Here is a 19,054-nt window from a genome sequence, read left to right on the forward strand (position 1 = left end):
ACAATGATATAAAATGACGTAGTAACCAGAGTTTTACATTAAAACAATTCAAAATTGAAATCTATCTGGTCTCCTTCTCTGCCGAAGCGGATAACGTCGTTCCATGTCTGTTGTCGACTTTGGCATTCAAACGAATATGAGACAAATGTGAATCGTAAACATTTTTAGAAATGATAGACACAGCCGATCCGGTATCTAGTTCCATTCTTAGTGTTTTCTCACTGATAATCGGAAAAAGCCAAATTGCACCATTTTTGTTTCTAAGTACGCTATTTATACGTAAATTACCAACCTCTATAGACGACGAATCCGACGAATTCTCCAAGTTTGGACTATCACTGCTGTCGTTCTCCATAACATTTGCACTTCGTGCTTTATCATTATCGCGTCTGTCATTCCCCGTCCTTTCTCTGGACATCACTGGCTAACGTCGTGTGCAAACCTGTTGAATATGACCTCGGCGGCCGCAGTTAAAACACTGGAAGTTTTTATAACGACAATTTTTGAAATCGTGTGCAGTTTCACCACAGTGCTTACATTTTAAGGTATTAAACCGTTGCTTTCCAGAAAAATAATGCTCCTTCACCATTGGCATAACACTGCCACTTGATATTTCGGCCACATCCCTGTTGGCCAATTCCATTGACGTTGCAATTTGAAATGCCCTTTGAAGATCTAATTTTTCCCCATCTTTTGCCATTAACCTTTTTCTAGTAGCCTCATCAAGTATACCAAAGATTAATCGATCGCGTATGAAATCATCCTTCAATGGACCGAATTTACACCCCTCAGACAATTTTCTTAGCTCTGCTGCATATTCACGAACCCCTTCAGAAAACTTCTGATCTCTTCTGTGAAATGCGAACCTTTCCACAAAAACGGAACGTTTCGGTTTTAAATGATCTTGCAAGGTTTTCTTCATAACATCGTATGTTTTGGAACTAGGCAAGTCGAGTGCCAAAAGATTGTGTAGTATTTGGTAGGTTTTAGTAGGCAAGTTTGCAATTAACGTTGGTACCTTTTTCTCATCGGCAATATCATTTGCAATAAAATACTGTTCTAATTGCTCACAATAAAGTGGCCAATCACTCCCATCATATTGAATCATATTCTTAGCCATTTCTTTGATTTACAGGGAATTTGTTGCGCGGTCCCGCATATAAACAATAACAGTGTCTCACCAACGTCTTTGCACATATAAACAATAACAGGGTCTCACCAACGTCTTTGCAATCGCTCTAAATTTACGATTCATCAACCTGTGTGTATCCTATTCTCGTCGCCAGTTTGTTGTGTTCTTAAGTCCCCTTTATTTGTCAGAAATAGACGAGTATAGACGTTGTAGCAACACCCTTTATTGACCAACTCAAACCATCGACTGGGCCGGGAACTCCGGCCAAGGACATAACGTGTTAAGTAAATCGCATGAGCAGTCATGCGATTTATGACGTAATAAATACACCACATTTTGAATGCTGCTATTTGGTGTTGCTGCTATATTTCGTGTTTTGGTGTTGGGGACACCGGGGGCGCTGTGGCTCTGGCAGTCTTTCTTTTGGAGGGAAGTGGTTTGCAGTGATGCGGCTGTGGTGGAGTTAGTTGGCTTTTTGGTGTTTGTTTATTTTTGGTTTTGCGGCTATTGGATTGCGATAGATTTGGATATTCTAATGCTAGTTAATGGGATGTTATTGTCAGTGCATTTCAATTGTTGTGTATCTGGACAATTGAGATTTTAGTTTTTTTTTTCACGATTTTAGAATTTCTTCTTGATGTCAGGACGTGACTTCAGATTTCGGATGTTTTATTTTAAATATTGTTTTTGTTTGCATTGTGCCGCCTGGGTTTGTTGTTTTAATTGTTTTCCTTCTGTTCTGTTGATTTCAATGGAGTATTTGGTTGTATTTAGATTTCAGATTGATGATTATTTTGAGAATATTGGCATTAAATCATATTAGAATATAAATTCTGGACCTGAACGATTCATTTAATTGGAAGTTACGCTATAAAATCTTGATAAAAGCATGCCAGGATATCTTTCAGAGACTGAATGACACGCAAAAATAGAAAGAACACTAGAATGAAGAGAGAAGAAAACTTCAGTGGTCAAATGAATACACTGGAGGCTAAGAGGTCTACAATGGAGTCATGAGTAGAAGGGATCGAAGAAGCCGTAGATGAACTTGACATTTCATCAAGATGTGAGAAATTAGCAAAAAGAGCTGCAAGTGACACTACATGGATTTCAGGAGAATGTGATTGAAACTTTGGTTAAAATGCAAAGCGCCCAGATCAGTTTGAATAAACCTGATTATACAACTAAAAAAAAGAGCGAAATGACACAACAGCGTAGTGATAATGGATGACCAGAATGACAAATCAGTGCAGATTGAGTTGAAAGAGACAACGCAAGACAACAACTATGGGAATAGACCGAAGCCGGAAATGGAGTCTCCACCTACCATGCCTATGTACCCGGTGAGTTTTCTACTTCTTTGATCTCTATTGTGGGGTTATGTTCAAGCCGGAATGACATCCGGAAAATTTTGATGGATCGGAAAATTGGGTCTTATTTCTGTACCATTTCAAGGCTATAGCCAAGTCTACTATTTGGAATATGAACACGATGGGGAGTTAATTAGGCATTTGAATGGTAGGCAATGCTCGAGGCCATATGAAATTGCCCGTTGACGAACGTGAATGCTTTTGAGTCTATCGTACGTCGTTTTAAAGAATATTTCGAAATGGAAGGTTGTATTGAAGCTCTTCGAGCCGTTTTCAGTGAGCGTGTGATGTTGGCAAAAGAAATATATAATAAATTTGGCGTCGCATTGAGACAGCTGGCTAGGCGAGCATATCCATACTTGAAAGCTTTGAATAAGCATAACTTGGTAAAATCGCAATTTTTGCAAGGATTGGACGGCAAGGTTAGTTTGCACACTGGTATTTTGCACTCGTCACGTTGGATGATACAATGCCGTTGCCCACCGTATATCGATATCATGAAAGGCAATGGGAACCCACAAACGAGGTAACCAAACCAAGAGCTACCATAGCAAATATTTCTAGCGATAAGTCTGAGGTAAAATTTGGAGCTGATATTATCAAAGAGATTTTGGACCGCCTAGCACAGCCTTAGTTGCAGATACGTCGAGATTCCACTTATCCCCTCAGCTCCAATATCTTTTGTTTCATATGCGGACAAGTGGGGAATAGAACCCGTGATTGCCACAGTTGACAAGCTCTTGCACCATCGTTTACGCCAGTGATTCCCAAAGTGGGCGATATCGCCCCACGGTGGACGAAAACGAATCACAGAGGATGGAAAAAGTCAAAGGGGGAGATAGGGGGGCGATTTCGAGAAATCTGTTTTTGTTCGGCGCATCGTGCAAATTAATTACTGTACTCTGCGTGCTTTCGTAGATTTGAATCAAGTGGGCGATTATCACACGCGAAAGGATTGCTGGACTCGTCTTTGCAGTAAGGTGCGGTAGTTTGCGTATCCTAGTGGTTGGGAAAATACGAAGGGGTAAAATTATCTGGCCTGAGACGATCCACTGAAAGAAACTTTCCCCGACCTTTGACCCCGGGAAATTCTTCCAATACTTCACCATTTCAAAATTTTCGGTGCTTATTTTAAGAGTGGTTGCGCGAGTTGTTGCCTGTTAATTGGGGTATTTGTTTCAAACCAGCATTCTAAATCCTACCATTCAACAATCTGTCTTTTTAAAAGTACCGGTAAAAATTTTTAGCCTAGTCCATCGCAGCTATTTCTACACAAATTTTTAATTACTGTAATTGAACCGAAACTACTAGGAATACAAATTGATCATTGACTTATATTTAAATTTACGAAAAACAACTAAACACTAACGAATATAATTCAAACACGCAAAAATGAGGTAATTTTACGACCACACCTGAAAATCTGTCTTAGTGAGAAATGTGTCTGAGCGGATGCTAAAGAGGGTATGGTTACGTTATTTTGAATCTTGCTGATTGGCCAATGTCACGAAGTAAACAAGGAAGTCTATGCCCGGAGAAACATCTAAACGGCGGTTTTGACAATGAATTAATTTTATTCATAACGCTCGAGGAGTAAATTACATTTTTTTACGTAACAGAATTTATCGCGAGACACGTTTAGACTAAATTTTATTATATCCTAAAAATATTATTGAACAACCAGCTAACTACTAGTTCAACGAGCCTACAATTTAATTATAATTAGACAAATGGAAACACGCAGAAAAGTTGATGCTAAGTGCAGGGGTTCAATAGCGAAGTAAATATTCGAATATATTGCAATGCGATAAGGAGATAAAATGCATATGTTTATTCGAGAGATTCATCACTGCTTAATTTTTGTAAGAATGTATCTTCTTAAAGAACATCTTCATCAAAATTTCCCAAACCATGCGAAACTATTCACTTCGATGTTTGGAAGTACATATTTATGCGAACAATTATTGGACACGTAGTGGACATAGCGATCGTTTTGTTGTTATGTTGTTCTTATTCTTGTTTTTGTCGTTCTTTGACACGTTTTAAAGAAATCGCTTTTCTCTTCGATTACTGGACCAATGGCTTTGATATTTTCAGTGGTTAAGGATAAAAAATTTCTCCAGACGGCTGTTCCTTTTTTTAGCTATGACGTCATCAAAGTTATGTGATTCTACGTGTCCATATATTTGAGCATATCTCTCTTGTTTCCGAAAAAGAACATTACAAAGAACGAGAGAACTATGCTCAAATATATGGACACGTGGCTCCACATAATTTTGATGACGTCATAGCAAAAAGTAATAGCCCTCTAGCAAAATATATAATAGGATAGGATTTACATATTAATCCCGGGGTAGAAGAAAGCCGATAAGACGGCTTAATCATATGGCGAACCAAGGCCTCTCGTCCGGTTACCAGTCCAGGTCGGGTATGGGATTAGTTAGCCAGTTATTTGTTTTCGGAAGCATGGACTTGATGGTGGAGGAAGCCGTAACCGACCAGCGGTTACTTGAACCACCCTACGTCGGCGAGGAGTCCAGCAATCCTCTCGCACATGATCATCCCCGCACGGGATTCGAACCTGCGAACCGATGAAGGGTAATCAGAGATGCGGTGGAAAGCGTATTCCCAACGCTTAGCACGATGCGCCGCACCGCCGAGCCGATTTCTTTACTCACTGAAAATTTCAAAGCAATTGATCCAGTAATCAAAGAGAAAAGCGAGTTTTTAGAAACGTGTCGAGGAACAAGAACAACAAGATCAAGAACAACAACAACATAATACTAAAACAATCGTTCTGTCCACTGACGTGTCCAACAAGCAAAGAACTAGGATTGGTGATGCCCATTTAAAAAATGTTCCAATCTTGGCGTCAAAAGGCTATCAAGCGTGATGCAGCGACAAGACAGTGTCACATTAAATGTCATTGTAATATTTCTTTAATAAGACGACTGAGTTGAGTTCACGAATTGTCGCAGTTTTCGCGCGCTGTTCCGTTTTTCCTTAAAAAAAATATATGCGACCCGCCAAAGACTAGCAACCCTAAATTTTGTTCCGCGAGCGACATAAAATTTGCCGAACCCTGGGCCGTAGCCGATAGTCGGTCACGGCTTCTTCCACATCCGAGTCCACAAATCCAAAACAAATGGTTGATTAATTCTATGGACTGGTGAACGGACTGGAGGCCGTAGTAGGATGAGGAATCGGGGATGAATTTTACCGAAAACCGGTATATATCATGTATTTTGGTGCAGGTCATCAGGTTGTACGGATGAATGAGATGTACAAAAATTATTATTATAAGTTTTGGGAAATTAACTATGTTTTCATTATTTTAATGTAAAATGGAGTGAATTTAGGGGGTTAAATGCTATAGGGCAAGAGTACATGACGGATTTTGAGGAGATAGAACACTGGATTCTTTCATTTCCGACCTCTTATATGGTGAAAAAGGGGTTTTCAGCCGTGCTATTATTGATTTATATCGAAACAACAAAATCGCCTTTTCATCAGTAAACGGGTAATTTTAAATATATTAAAAAACTGAGTGAAGAACACCAAGCTCATCCATCTCATTAAAACACTATAAACTATGGTTTGTCTTCTTATTCGGTCTGTGATATACTCGTTTCTGACTTTACATTCTTTTGCAGTGCCGGGGGGCGATGGTAAATTAAAATTTGGGTACCACTGGTCTACGTCATGTTCTCGCTGTAAGCAAACGGATCATTGGGCACGAGATTGTCCTAATATTACGGGTGGATCATATTGTTTCTGTGCAGACATCAGGGACATATTAGCCGAAACTGTTCCATGACCACTGAACAAAAACCAGCAATTACTATTTCCTATCCGAGCATGGTGCCATTCTATATTTCTTGCAACTGTTACGACCCATATTTTTTGAATGCTGTTATTTGATGTTGCTGCTATATTTTGTGTTTTGGTGGTGGGGACCCCGGGAGAGCTGTGACTCTGTCAGTCTTTCTTTTGTTAACCTGCTGGGGAGGGCTGCGGATTGCAGTGATGCGGCTGTTGTTGTGTTAGTTGGATTTTTTGTGTTCTGGGGTGTTTTGGGTCTTTGCGATTGTTTCTGGTTCTCAAATGGGTTGCCAAGTTTTGTTTATTCCTGGTTTTGTGACTATTGAATTGAAATAGATTTGGGTATCGTAATGTTTGTCAATGGGATGATATTACTGTTTGAGTATAGTGTAATTACGGTTGTTTTGTTGTGGTGTTATAGGTATTGTCAGTGCGTTTCAATTGTTGTGTATCTATCTAGATTGGTGTATTGTCTTTTAAAATGGCTGTGTTATGCAAATGATCAGTTGTGAACCGGATTTTAGATTTTTTTTCACGATTTTAGAATTTGTTCTTGATTTCAGGGTGTGTCTTCAGATTTCGGGTGTTTTATTACGTATATTCTTTTTCTTGCATTGTGATTCGTGGGTTTGTTGTTTCCATAGTTTTTCTTCTGTTCTGATGAATTCAATGGAGTATTTGGTTGTATTTAGGTTTCAGATTGATGATTATTTTAAGAATATTGACATCAGAATATATTAGAATATGTATTCTGGACTTGGACGATTCATTTAATAGGAAGTTACGCTATAAATTTTTGACAAGAACACGCCAGGATATTTTCCAGAGATTAAATGGCACGCAAAAATAGAAAGATCTCTAAAATGAAGAAAAAAGAAAACTTCAGTCGTCGAATGAATACACTGAAGGCTAAGAGGACTATAATGGAGTCACGAGTAGAAAATATCAGAGGAGTCGTAGATGAACTCAACATGGATGTCAACAAGTGCCATGACAGTGCATTGGCACTCTATCACAATGTGAGAAATTGGCGAAAAGAGCGGCAAGTGACACTACATGGATTTTAGGAGAATGTGATTGAAACTTTGGTTAACAGCCAAAGCGCCCAGCTCAGTTTAAATGAACCTGATAAGACACCTAAAAAGGCAAGCAAAATGACGTCACAACATAGTGTGATAATGGATGATCAGTGTGACAAATTCAGTGCAGATTGAGTCGAAAGAGATACCGCTCGACAATAACTATGGGAATAGATGGAAGAAAAAAATGGAATATCCGCCTACCATGCCCATGTAACCTGTGAGTGTTTCTACTCCTTTGACATATAGTTCCGCTAGTGCATGTGGGGTAATGTTTAGGACGAAATCAAACCAAAAAATATTTGGAATTGGAAGGTTGTATTGAAGCGATTTGTTCCGTTTTCATTTAGAGGGTGAAATTGGCACGAGAAACCTATAATGAATTTGGCGCTGCATCTGACTAGTCGAGCTTATCCATACTTGAAACATTTAGATAGGATGGCTTGGCAAAATGGCAATTTTTGCAAGGATTAGACGACAAGGTTAGTTTGCACATTGGTCTTTTGCAACCCGCCACTCTGAAAGAAGCAATGTCGTTGGCTACCTTGCAAGAACTATAGAATGGGGCCGTGCTCGAAATGGAATTAGTAACTGTTGGTTTTTGTTCAGTGGTCATGGAACAGTCCCTGTTGTCCGCAACGAAAACAAAATGGTCTAGCCGTATTATTTAGACAATCTCGTGCCCAATGACCTGTTTGGTTACAGTCTAGACATGTCGTAGACGGTGGAAAACTGCTTATGTCCAAGCACAAATGTATTGAATAATAAACTGTAGGCCGCCTGCTATATTTGAAATTAGTTCAGTGCGATTTATTGAATACTTGCTTTAATTTTTCGTATCGGGGACTTTCGTAGGTAGACTTTCTAGGTGCGGCCCGCGGCTTCACCCAGTTACTTGTATTTGGCCCGCCTGTAAAAAAGGTTGTAAAAGGACAACAGGGACATATTAGCCGAAACTGTTCCATGACCACTGAACAAAAACCAGCAATTACTACCATTTTGTGTTCTGGGGTGTGTGTTTTGGGTCTGTGCGATTGTTTCTGGTTTTTAAGTGGGTTGCCAAGTTTGTTTGTTCCTCGTTTTGTGGCTATTGGATTGAAATAGATTTGGGTATTGTATTGTTTGTCAATTGGATGATATTACTGTTTGAGTATAGTGTAATTACGATTGTTTTGTTGTGGTGTTATAGGTTTTACTACGGAATTAGTTATTGTCAGTGCGTTTCAATTGATGTGTATCTAGAGAATCGTGTATTGTCTTTTAAAATGGCTGTGTTATGCAAATAATCAGTTGTGTACCGAATTTTAGATTTTTTTTTCACGATTTTAGAATTTGTTATTGATTTCAGGGTGTGTCTTCAGATTTCGGATGTTTTATTACGTATATTGTTTTTCTTGCATCGTGATGCTTGGGTTTGTTGTTTTCCTTTTGTTCTGTTGATTTCAATGGACTATTTGGTTGTATTTAGTTTTCAGATTGATGATTATTTTGAGAATATTGACATCAGATCATATTAGAATATATATTCTGGACTTGGACGATTCGTTTGATAGGAAGTTACGCTATAAATTTTTGACAAAAGCACGCCAGGATATTTTCCAGAGATTAAATGGCACGCAAAAATCGAAAGATTACTAAAATTGAGAAAAAAGAAGACTTCAGTGGTCGAATGAATACAATGGAGGCTAAGAGGACTACAATGGAATCACGAGTAGAAAAGATCGAAGGAGTCGTAGATGAACTTAACATGGATTTCAACAAGTACCATGACAGTGCAATGGCACTCCATCAGGATGTGAGAAATTGGCAAAAAGAGCTGCAAGTGACACTACATGGATTTTAGAAGAATGTGATTGAAACTTTGGTTAACAGCCAAAACGCCCAGGTCAGTTTAAATGAACCAGATAAGACACTTAAAAAGGCAAGCGAAATGACATCACAACATAGTGTGATAGTGAATGATCAGTGTAACAAATTCAGTGCAGATTGAGTCGAAACAGACACCGCTCGACAACAACTATGGGAATAGACCGAAAAAAGAAATGGAGTCCCCGCCCATCATGCCCATGTAACCGGTGAGTGTTTCTACTCCTTTGACAAATAGTTCCGCTAGTGCATGTGGGGTAATGTTTAGGACGAAACGAAACCAAAAAATATTTGGGATTGGAAGGCTGTATTGAAGCCATTTGAGCAGTTTTCATTCAGAGGGTGAAGTTGGCACGAGAATTCTATAATGAATTTTGGCGCTGCATCTGACTAAGCGAGCTCATCCATACTTGAAACATTCAGATAGGAGGACTTGGCAAAATGGCAATTTTTGCAAGGATTAGACGAAAAGGTAAGTTTGGGTCGTTTAATGTGACTGCCTTGGTTCATTTGAAACGTTTTTCCGCTTCGTTTAAAACGTTTGCCACATTTTGCCGCCCTCCAGCAACGTGCCGCCCCTGGATTTATCCACAAGATCCAATGGGTAGTTACGCCACTGCAATGACGACATGATTAATGCAAATACAAACAATACCCGCACATCAAGCTTCCACAATTATTATACCAAGGAAACTGGTATTTCCCAATCATTGATGGGGCGCCATCAGTAGTTATTTCCAAAAGTTTCGCCAAAGCCAAGCCAAGACACTTGATCTCTCTCATCACAGCTCCCAACAGACCAACGCCTCTAGTCGTGCCCTTAATAGGGACAATGGCTGCGAGCTATGCGGTAGTTCAAAATCATTATTATCTCCCCACAAGAAGATTGCCAACTGAACAGTAACCTTGATGTCAGTGCGTTAGTCAAGCACCAAGGAATATGATGAAAATTTTGCCACCTTTGCAATTAAAGTTTCCGCTATAAAGTTCTCAAGCTCTTCAAAATGACGAGTTATGGTCTTCTGTCTTGACAGGCTTTTTCTGCAAACACCTCTTTTATTTCCGGACTTAAAACATTGGCAACCCAAACAATACATAATATAAATTCCTTAACGAATTATCAATCTGAAAATGGCTCCGATTGTTTTGGATGTCAACAAGTGCCATGACAGTGCAATGGCACTCTATCACAATGTGAGAAATTGGCGAAAAGAGCGGCAAGTGACACTACATGGATTTTAGGAGAATGTGATTGAAACTTTGGTTAACAGCAAAAGCGCCCAGCTCAGTTTAAATGAACCTGATAAGACACCTAAAAAGGCAAGCAAAATGACGTCACAACATAGTGTGATAATGGATGATCAGTGTGACAAATTCAGTGCAGATTGAGTCAAAAGAGATACCGCTCGGCAATAACTATGGGAATAGATCGAAGAAAAAAATGGAGTATCCGCCTACCATGCCCATGTAACATGTGAGTGTTTCTACTCCTTTGACATATAGTTCCGCTAGTGCATGTGGGGTAATGTTTAGGACGTAACGGAACCAAAAAATATTTGGGATTGGAAGGTTGTATTGAAGCGATTCGAGCCGTTTTCATTCAGAGGGTGAAGTTAGCACGAGAATCCTATAATGAATTTGGCGCTGCATCTGACTAGGCGAGCATATCCATACTTGAGACATTTAGATAGGTTGACTTGGCAAAATGGCAAATTTTGCAAGGATTAGAGGACAAGGTTAGTTTGCACATTGGTCTTTTGCAACCCGCCACTCTGGAAGATGCAATGTCGTTGGCTACCTTGCAAGAATTATAGAATGGCACCGTGCTCAAAATGAAAGTATTAACCGTTGGTTTTCGTTCAGTGGTCATGGAACAGTTTCGGCTAATATTTCCTTGTTGTAGGTTTCTAGGTTTCTACTAAATTATCTCGAAATTTTCAATCGGAAACTTTTGCTTAGTCCAGCGGTTCTCAAACATTTTGTTTGTGCGGCGCCAGTTTACTGCATTAGAGTTATAATGCTTTTACTTTATCGTATTAAATTGTACTCAGAAATTGGGATTTTGCAAACGGCGATATTCTAAAATTATCTTAAACCAAAATTCAGATTGTATTATTTCAGAATAGTGAAATTTTCATTCATTGTAACTCGGCGCAACGGCGATTTACGTTGAAAATAATTGAATTGATATCGCGAGACAATTTTAATGCTTGTATCGGCCATGAACTGAATATTTTACGCAACAGAAAATCATCATCGGTGACAAAGTCGGCAATTTTGACGAATGTCGTAAGCGCGACGACTCGTTTCCCCTGTAAATGTACTGAAAATATAGTAGCGGCAAGTCATCTGGCATTTTTGACGAAGTACTTTCATTTCTAACATCATATTTGATGGTAGAAAAGAGTCAAATCAAATAATGAGATTGTACCTGACTAAAATTCCTCCATCTTATTAACAACATCAGGTACCATGCTATTCCTTAATAATTGATTCGCAATAAATTTGTTTGTAACTTGATGTTTTGTTGTAGTTTTTGGGGGCGATGATAACGTTAAAAGTACAGTATGGGGCAAAAACAGTTTTGAGAATCACTGGTCTAGTACATGATTTACAGTACTTAAATTATTCTGTCTGTACTCATGACATTTTCAATGTTCTTTCAACGCTAATATTTCAATGTTATTTACTATATCCCCTGCTGCAAATACCTGATGCTTTACATCACTTAAACGCGATTAGTGAAACGGGAAGGCGATTGACTAATGACTGATAGACTTGCGAATTGCGAATTTGCAAATAAACCGTTTTTAATAATATTGAGTTTTGATCATCCGGCCCAGTAATCCAGTCTATTATCCGCATCCGGCCCACTCAGGAAAGTAATTGCCCACCCCTGCTATATTAGATTTGGTGCTGCATTGAGACAGCTGGCTAGGCGAACTTATTCATTTTTGGAACCTTTGGATAGGGATGATTTGGAAGAATCGCAATTTTTTTTATTAGATTAGACGACAAGGTTAGTTTGCACATTGGTCTTTTGCAACCCGCCACGTTGGAAGATGCAATGACGTTTGCTACCAGATATCAATATTATGAAAGGCCATGGGAACCCACAAAAGAGGTAACCAAACCAAGGTCTACCTTAGCAAAGATTTCTAGCAATAAGGCTAAGGTGATATTTGGAGTGCAATTATCAAGGAGATTTTGGACCACCTAGCGCAACTGGGAGCCTTAGTTGCGGATACGTCGAGTTCCCGCGTACCCCTTAAGTTCTAATATCTCTTGTTTCAGATGCGGACAAGTGCGGCATACAATCCGTGATTGTCGCAATTCACAAGCTCTTGCACCACCGTCTACGCCATGCCCCCTCTGTAAGCATCGGGTCATTGGTCATTGGTGATGGGGACACCGAGGTGTGGCCCTGTCAGTCATTCTTTTGTTAATCTGTTGGGTTCTGTTGGGCTGTGGATTGCAGTAATATGGTGGCCCATCGTTGTCACGCGTAAAATTGAAAAAAAAAAGAAAAAAAAAAAGAAAAACACTGAAAATAAAAGCAAAATAAAAAATAGGGGTGAAAAAACATGAAAAAAAAATTAAAAAAAAAAATTAAAAATAAAAACGAAAATAAAATAAAAACGAAAAAAAAAAATGTAAAAAAAAAAAAAATTGAAAAAAAAAAACACGAATAAAAAGAAAATAAAAAGGTTGACAACGATGGTCCGCCTCGTGGCTCATCGTTTCACGCGTTTTTAATTTGAGAAAATTTGCTGCTGCTTGGGACCAACGTTGTCAGGAATAATCCTACGCGCACAAACGGTGTTCCCTGGGTTTCTAACTCACTACTGATTATCTTGAGCAATATCCAATAAATTAAATATGAAAATGTTTTATAAATTTTCCATGCTACAAGTTCAACCAGAAGTAATATATTTATAATAATGTTAAAATAATATAGAATTGAATACGAAAATTCGGAAAATTTGTTTTTACGTGTAGAAGGTAATTGAATTAGAGAATGCTGCTTAACTGCTCAGTTGTCCGGACACTCATGCGATGCCGCTACCGTCTGACCAAAGGGGTTATAGTCGCTTACCGTCTGACCAAATTTATTTTTACTTTTTTTTTCATTTTTGTTTTTATTTTTTTATTTTACTTTTATTTTCAGTTTTTTATTTTTTTTTTAAATTTTTGTTTCAATTTTACGCGTGACAACGATGGGCCACCATACAGTAATGAGGCTGTGATTGTGTTAATTGGATTTTTTGGTCTGTGCGATTGTTTCTGGTTTTGTGGCTATTGGATTGGGATATATTTGGATATTGTAATGTTAGTCAATGGGATGATATTACTCTTTGAGTATAGTGTGATAACGGTTGTTTTGTTGTTGTGTTATAGGTTTTACTACGGAATTAGGTATTGTCAGTACTTTTCAATTGTTGTGTATCTAGAGAATCGTGTATTGTCTTAAAATGCCTATATTTCAAAAAAGTCGATTTAAATCTGCTCTCAAGTAAATGATAATTTGTGTACCGAGTTTTAGGTTTTTCGCACGATTTTAGAACTTGATTTCAGGTTGGTCTTCAGCTTTCGGATATTTCGTTGTGTATATTGTTTTTCTTGCTTTGTGTTGCCTGATGTTTGTTGTTTTTTCTGTCCTATTGGAGTATTTGGTTATATTAAGTTTTCAGATTTATAATTAATAAATAGCATTGGTAAATAGCATTAATTAAAGAGAATAGTGAAAAAAATATTGTTATTCAGTGTTGCTGCTAAATTTTGTGTTTTGGTGATGGGGACACCGGGGGCGATGTGGCTCTGTAAGTTTTTTGTTTGTTAATCTGTTGGGCTGTGAATTCCAGTGATGTGGCTGTTGTTGTGTTAGTTAGATTTTTGGTGTTCTGGGATCTTTTGGGTCTGAGCGATTGTTTCTGGTTGTTAAGTGGGTTGCCAAGTTTGTTTATTTTTGGTTTTGTGGCAATTGGATTGGGATGGATTTGGATAGTGTAATAATTGGCAATGGGATGATATTACTGTTTGAGTATAGTGTAATTACGGTTGTTTTGTTATTGTGTTATAGGTTTTACTACGGAATTAGTTATTGTCAGTGCGTTTCAATTGTTGTGTATCCAGAGAATCGTGTATTGCTTTTTAAAACTGTGTTAGGTTGATCAGTTGTGTACCGAATTTTAGTTTTTTCCACGATTTTCGAATTTATTCAGGGTGGGTCTTCAGCTTTCGGATGTTTTATTGTAAATATTGCTTTTCTAGCATTGTGCTGCCTGGGTTTGTTGTTTTCATTGTTTTCCTACTGTTCTGTTAATTTTAATGGAATATTTCGTTGTATTTTGGTTTCAGATTGATGATTATTTTGAGAATATTGACATCAGAGCACATTAGCATATATATTCTGGACTTGGACGATTCATTTAATCGGAAGTTACGCTATAAATTTTTGATAAAAGCATGCCAGGATATTTTTCAGAAATTAAAGGACACGCAAAAATAGAAAGAACACTACAATGGAGAGAGAAAAAAAAAAGACTTCAGTGTTTGAAAGAATACACTGGAGGCTATATTGACTACAATGGAGTCACGAGTAGAAGGGATTTATGAAGCCGTAGATGAACTTGGCATAGATGTCAAACAGTGCAATGATACTCCATCAAGATGTGAGAAATTGGCAAGATGAACTACCCCATGGATTTCAGGAGAATGTGATTGAAACTTTGATCAAAATGCAAAGCGCCCAGATTAGTTTGAATGAACCCGATAATACAATTAAAAAAGCAAGCGAATTGACACAATAGTGTAGTGATAATGGATGACCAGTGTGTCAAATCAGTGCAGATTAGTCGAAAGAGACACCGCAAGACAACAACTATGGGAATAGACCGAAGCCGGAAATGATGTCTTCACCTACCATGCCTATGTACCCGGTGACTTTTTCTACTTCTTTGACAAAGGGTTCTGCTAGTGCATGTGGGGTTATGTTCAGGCTGGAATAACATCCAGAAAAATTTGATGGATCGGAAAACTGGGGCTCATTTCTGTACCATTTTAAGGCTATAGCCAAGTCTATTATTTTGGATATGGACACGATGGGGAGTGAATTTGGCATTTGCATGGTAGGCAATGCTCAAGGTCATATAAAATTGCCCGTGGACAAACATGAATGTTTCCGAGTCTATCGTACGACGTTTTAGAGAATATTTCGAAGTGGAAGGTGGTATTGAAGCTCTTCGAGCCGTTTTCAGTCAGCGTGTGATGTTGGCAAGAAAAATCAATAATGAATTTGGCGCCGCATTGAGACAGCTGGCTAGGCGAGCTTATTCATGCCACCTTTGGATAGGGATGGCTTGGCATAACCACAATTTTTTCAAGGATTAGACGGCAAGGTTAGTTAGCACACTGATTTTTTGCAACTCGCCTCGTTGGTAGATGCAATGTCGTTGGCTATCAGATATCAACATTATGAAATACCATGGGAATCCACAAAAGAGGTAACCAAACCCAGATCTACCTTAGCAAAGATTTATAGAAATAAGACTGAGGTGATATTTGGAGTGATATTATCAAGGAGATTTTGGACAGCATAGCACAACTGGAGGCCTTAGTTGCGGATACGTCGAGATCCCGCGTATCCCCAAGTTCCAATACCTCTTTATTCAGATGCGTACAGGTGGGGCATAGAAGCCGTGGATGTCACAGTTGACAAGTTCTTGCACCATCGTCTACGCCATGTCCTGGCTGTGAGCAAACGGGTCATTGGGCACGAGTTTGTCTAAATAATACGGGTGGATCATATTGTTTTCGTTGCGGACAACAGGAGAATATTAGCCGAAACTGTTCCAGGATCATTCAACAAAAACCAGCAGTTACAACTTTCATTTCGAGCACGGTGCCATTCTCTAAATCTTGCAACTGTTACGACCCTTATTTTTGTCTTTTGTGTTGTGTTCTTAAGTCCCCTTTATTTGTCAGAAATACACGAGTATAGACGTTGTAGCAACACCCTTTATTGACCAACTCAAACCATCGACTGGGCCGGGAACTCCGGCCAAGGACATAACGTGTTAAGTAAATCGCATGAGCAGTCATGCGATTTATGACGTAATAAATACACCACATCACCTCCCTCCTAAAACTAAGAATTGTTAGTAACATGATTTAAAGCTGACAATGATATAAAATGACGTAGTAACCAGAGTTTTACATTAAAACAATTCAAAATTGAAATCTATCTGGTCTCCTTCTCTGCCAAAGCGGATAACGTCGTTCCATGTCTGTTGTCGACTTTGGCATTCAAACGAATATGAGACAAATGTGAATCGTAAACATTTTTAGAAATGATAGACACAGCCGATCCGGTATCTAGTTCCATTCTTAGTGTTTTCTCACTGATAATCGGAAAAAGCCAAATTGCACCATTTTTGTTTCTAAGTACGCTATTTATACGTAAATTACCAACCTCTATAGACGACGAATCCGACGAATTCTCCAAGTTTGGACTATCACTGCTGTCGTTCTCCATAACATTTGCACTTCGTGCTTTATCATTATCGCGTCTGTCATTCCCCGTCCTTTCTCTGGACATCACTGGCTAACGTCGTGTGCAAACCTGTTGAATATGACCTCGGCGGCCGCAGTTAAAACACTGGAAGTTTTTATAACGACAATTTTTGAAATCGTGTGCAGTTTCACCACAGTGCTTACATTTTAAGGTATTAAACCGTTGCTTTCTAGAAAAATAATGCTCCTTCACCATTGGCATAACACTGCCACTTGATATTTCGGCCACATCCCTGTTGGCCAATTCCATTGACGTTGCAATTTGAAATGCCCTTTGAAGATCTAATTTTTCTCCATCTTTTGCCATTAACCTTTTTCTAGTAGCCTCATCAAGTATACCAAAGATTAATCGATCGCGTATGAAATCATCCTTCAATGGACCGAATTTACACCCCTCAGACAATTTTCTTAGCTCTGCTGCATATTCACGAACCCCTTCAGAAAACTTCTGATCTCTTCTGTGAAATGCGAACCTTTCCACAAAAACGGAACGTTTCGGTTTTAAATGATCTTGCAAGGTTTTCTTTATAACATCGTATGTTTTGGAACTAGGCAAGTCGAGTGCCAAAAGATTGTGTAGTATTTGGTAGGTTTTAGTAGGCAAGTTTGCAATTAACGTTGGTACCTTTTTCTCATCGGCAATATCATTTGCAATAAAATACTGTTCTAATTGCTCACAATAAAGTGGCCAATCACTCCCATCATATTGAATCATATTCTTAGCCATTTCTTTGATTTACAGGGAATTTGTTGCGCGGTCCCGCATATAAACAATAACAGTGTCTCACCAACGTCTTTGCACATATAAACAATAACAGGGTCTCACCAACGTCTTTGCAATCGCTCTAAATTTACGATTCATCAACCTGTGTGTATCCTATTCTCGTCGCCAGTTTGTTGTGTTCTTAAGTCCCCTTTATTTGTCAGAAATAGACGAGTATAGACGTTGTAGCAACACCCTTTATTGACTAACTCAAACCATCGACTGGGCCGGGAACTCCGGCCAAGGACATAACGTGTTAAGTAAATCGCATGAGCAGTCATGCGATTTATGACGTAATAAATACACCACATTTTGAATGCTGCTATTTGGTGTTGCTGCTATATTTCGTGTTTTGGTGTTGGGGACACCGGGGGCGCTGTGGCTCTGGCAGTCTTTCTTTTGGAGGGAAGTGGTTTGCAGTGATGCGGCTGTGGTGGAGTTAGTTGGATTTTTGGTGTTTGTTTATTTTTGGTTTTGCGGCTATTGGATTGCGATAGATTTGGATATTCTAATGCTAGTTAATGGGATGTTATTGTCAGTGCATTTCAATTGTTGTGTATCTGGACAATTGAGATTTTAGTTTTTTTTTCACGATTTTAGAATTTCTTCTTGATGTCAGGACGTGACTTCAGATTTCGGATGTTTTATTTTAAATATTGTTTTTGTTTGCATTGTGCCGCCTGGGTTTGTTGTTTTAATTGTTTTCCTTCTGTTCTGTTGATTTCAATGGAGTATTTGGTTGTATTTAGATTTCAGATTGATGATTATTTTGAGAATATTGGCATTAAATCATATTAGAATATATATTCTGGACCTGAACGATTCATTTAATTGGAAGTTACGCTATAAAATCTTGATAAAAGCATGCCAGGATATCTTTCAGAGACTGAATGACACGCAAAAATAGAAAGAACACTAAAATGAAGAGAGAAGAAAACTTCAGTGGTCAAATGAATACACTGGAGGCTAAGAGGTCTACAATGGAGTCATGAGTAGAAGGGATCGAAGAAGCCGTAGATGAACTTGACATTTCATCAAGATGTGAGAAATTAGCAAAAAGAGCTGCAAGTGACACTACATGGATTTCAGGAGAATGTGATTGAAACTTTGGTTAAAATGCAAAGCGCCCAGATCAGTTTGAATAAACCTGATTATACAACTAAAAAAAAGAGCGAAATGACACAACAGCGTAGTGATAATGGATGACCAGAATGACAAATCAGTGCAGATTGAGTTGAAAGAGACAACGCAAGACAACAACTATGGGAATAGACCGAAGCCGGAAATGGAGTCTCCACCTACCATGCCTATGTACCCGGTGAGTTTTCTACTTCTTTGATCTCTATTGTGGGGTTATGTTCAAGCCGGAATGACATCCGGAAAATTTTGATGGATCGGAAAATTGGGTCTTATTTCTGTACCATTTCAAGGCTATAGCCAAGTCTACTAT

The 19,054-nt window shown here is 38.6% G+C and overlaps 2 protein-coding genes across 2 annotated transcripts; both read right to left on the reverse strand.

Annotated features, from left to right (window-relative positions):
- Positions 1-424: 424 nt before the first annotated feature.
- LOC144432041 (uncharacterized) lies at positions 425-1,120 on the reverse strand. Its single transcript, XM_078120053.1, has one exon. It carries the CDS (start codon positions 1,118-1,120, stop codon positions 425-427), a length of 696 nt encoding a protein of 231 aa, XP_077976179.1.
- A 15,752-nt stretch (positions 1,121-16,872) lies between these two features.
- LOC144432042 (uncharacterized) lies at positions 16,873-17,568 on the reverse strand. The gene has a single exon (XM_078120054.1). It carries the CDS (start codon positions 17,566-17,568, stop codon positions 16,873-16,875), a length of 696 nt encoding a protein of 231 aa, XP_077976180.1.
- Positions 17,569-19,054: the final 1,486 nt, after the last annotated feature.

The sequence above is a fragment of the Styela clava genome, chromosome 14 (genome assembly GCF_964204865.1).
Source record: "Styela clava chromosome 14, kaStyClav1.hap1.2, whole genome shotgun sequence".
NCBI classification, from domain to species: Eukaryota; Metazoa; Chordata; class Ascidiacea; order Stolidobranchia; family Styelidae; genus Styela; species Styela clava.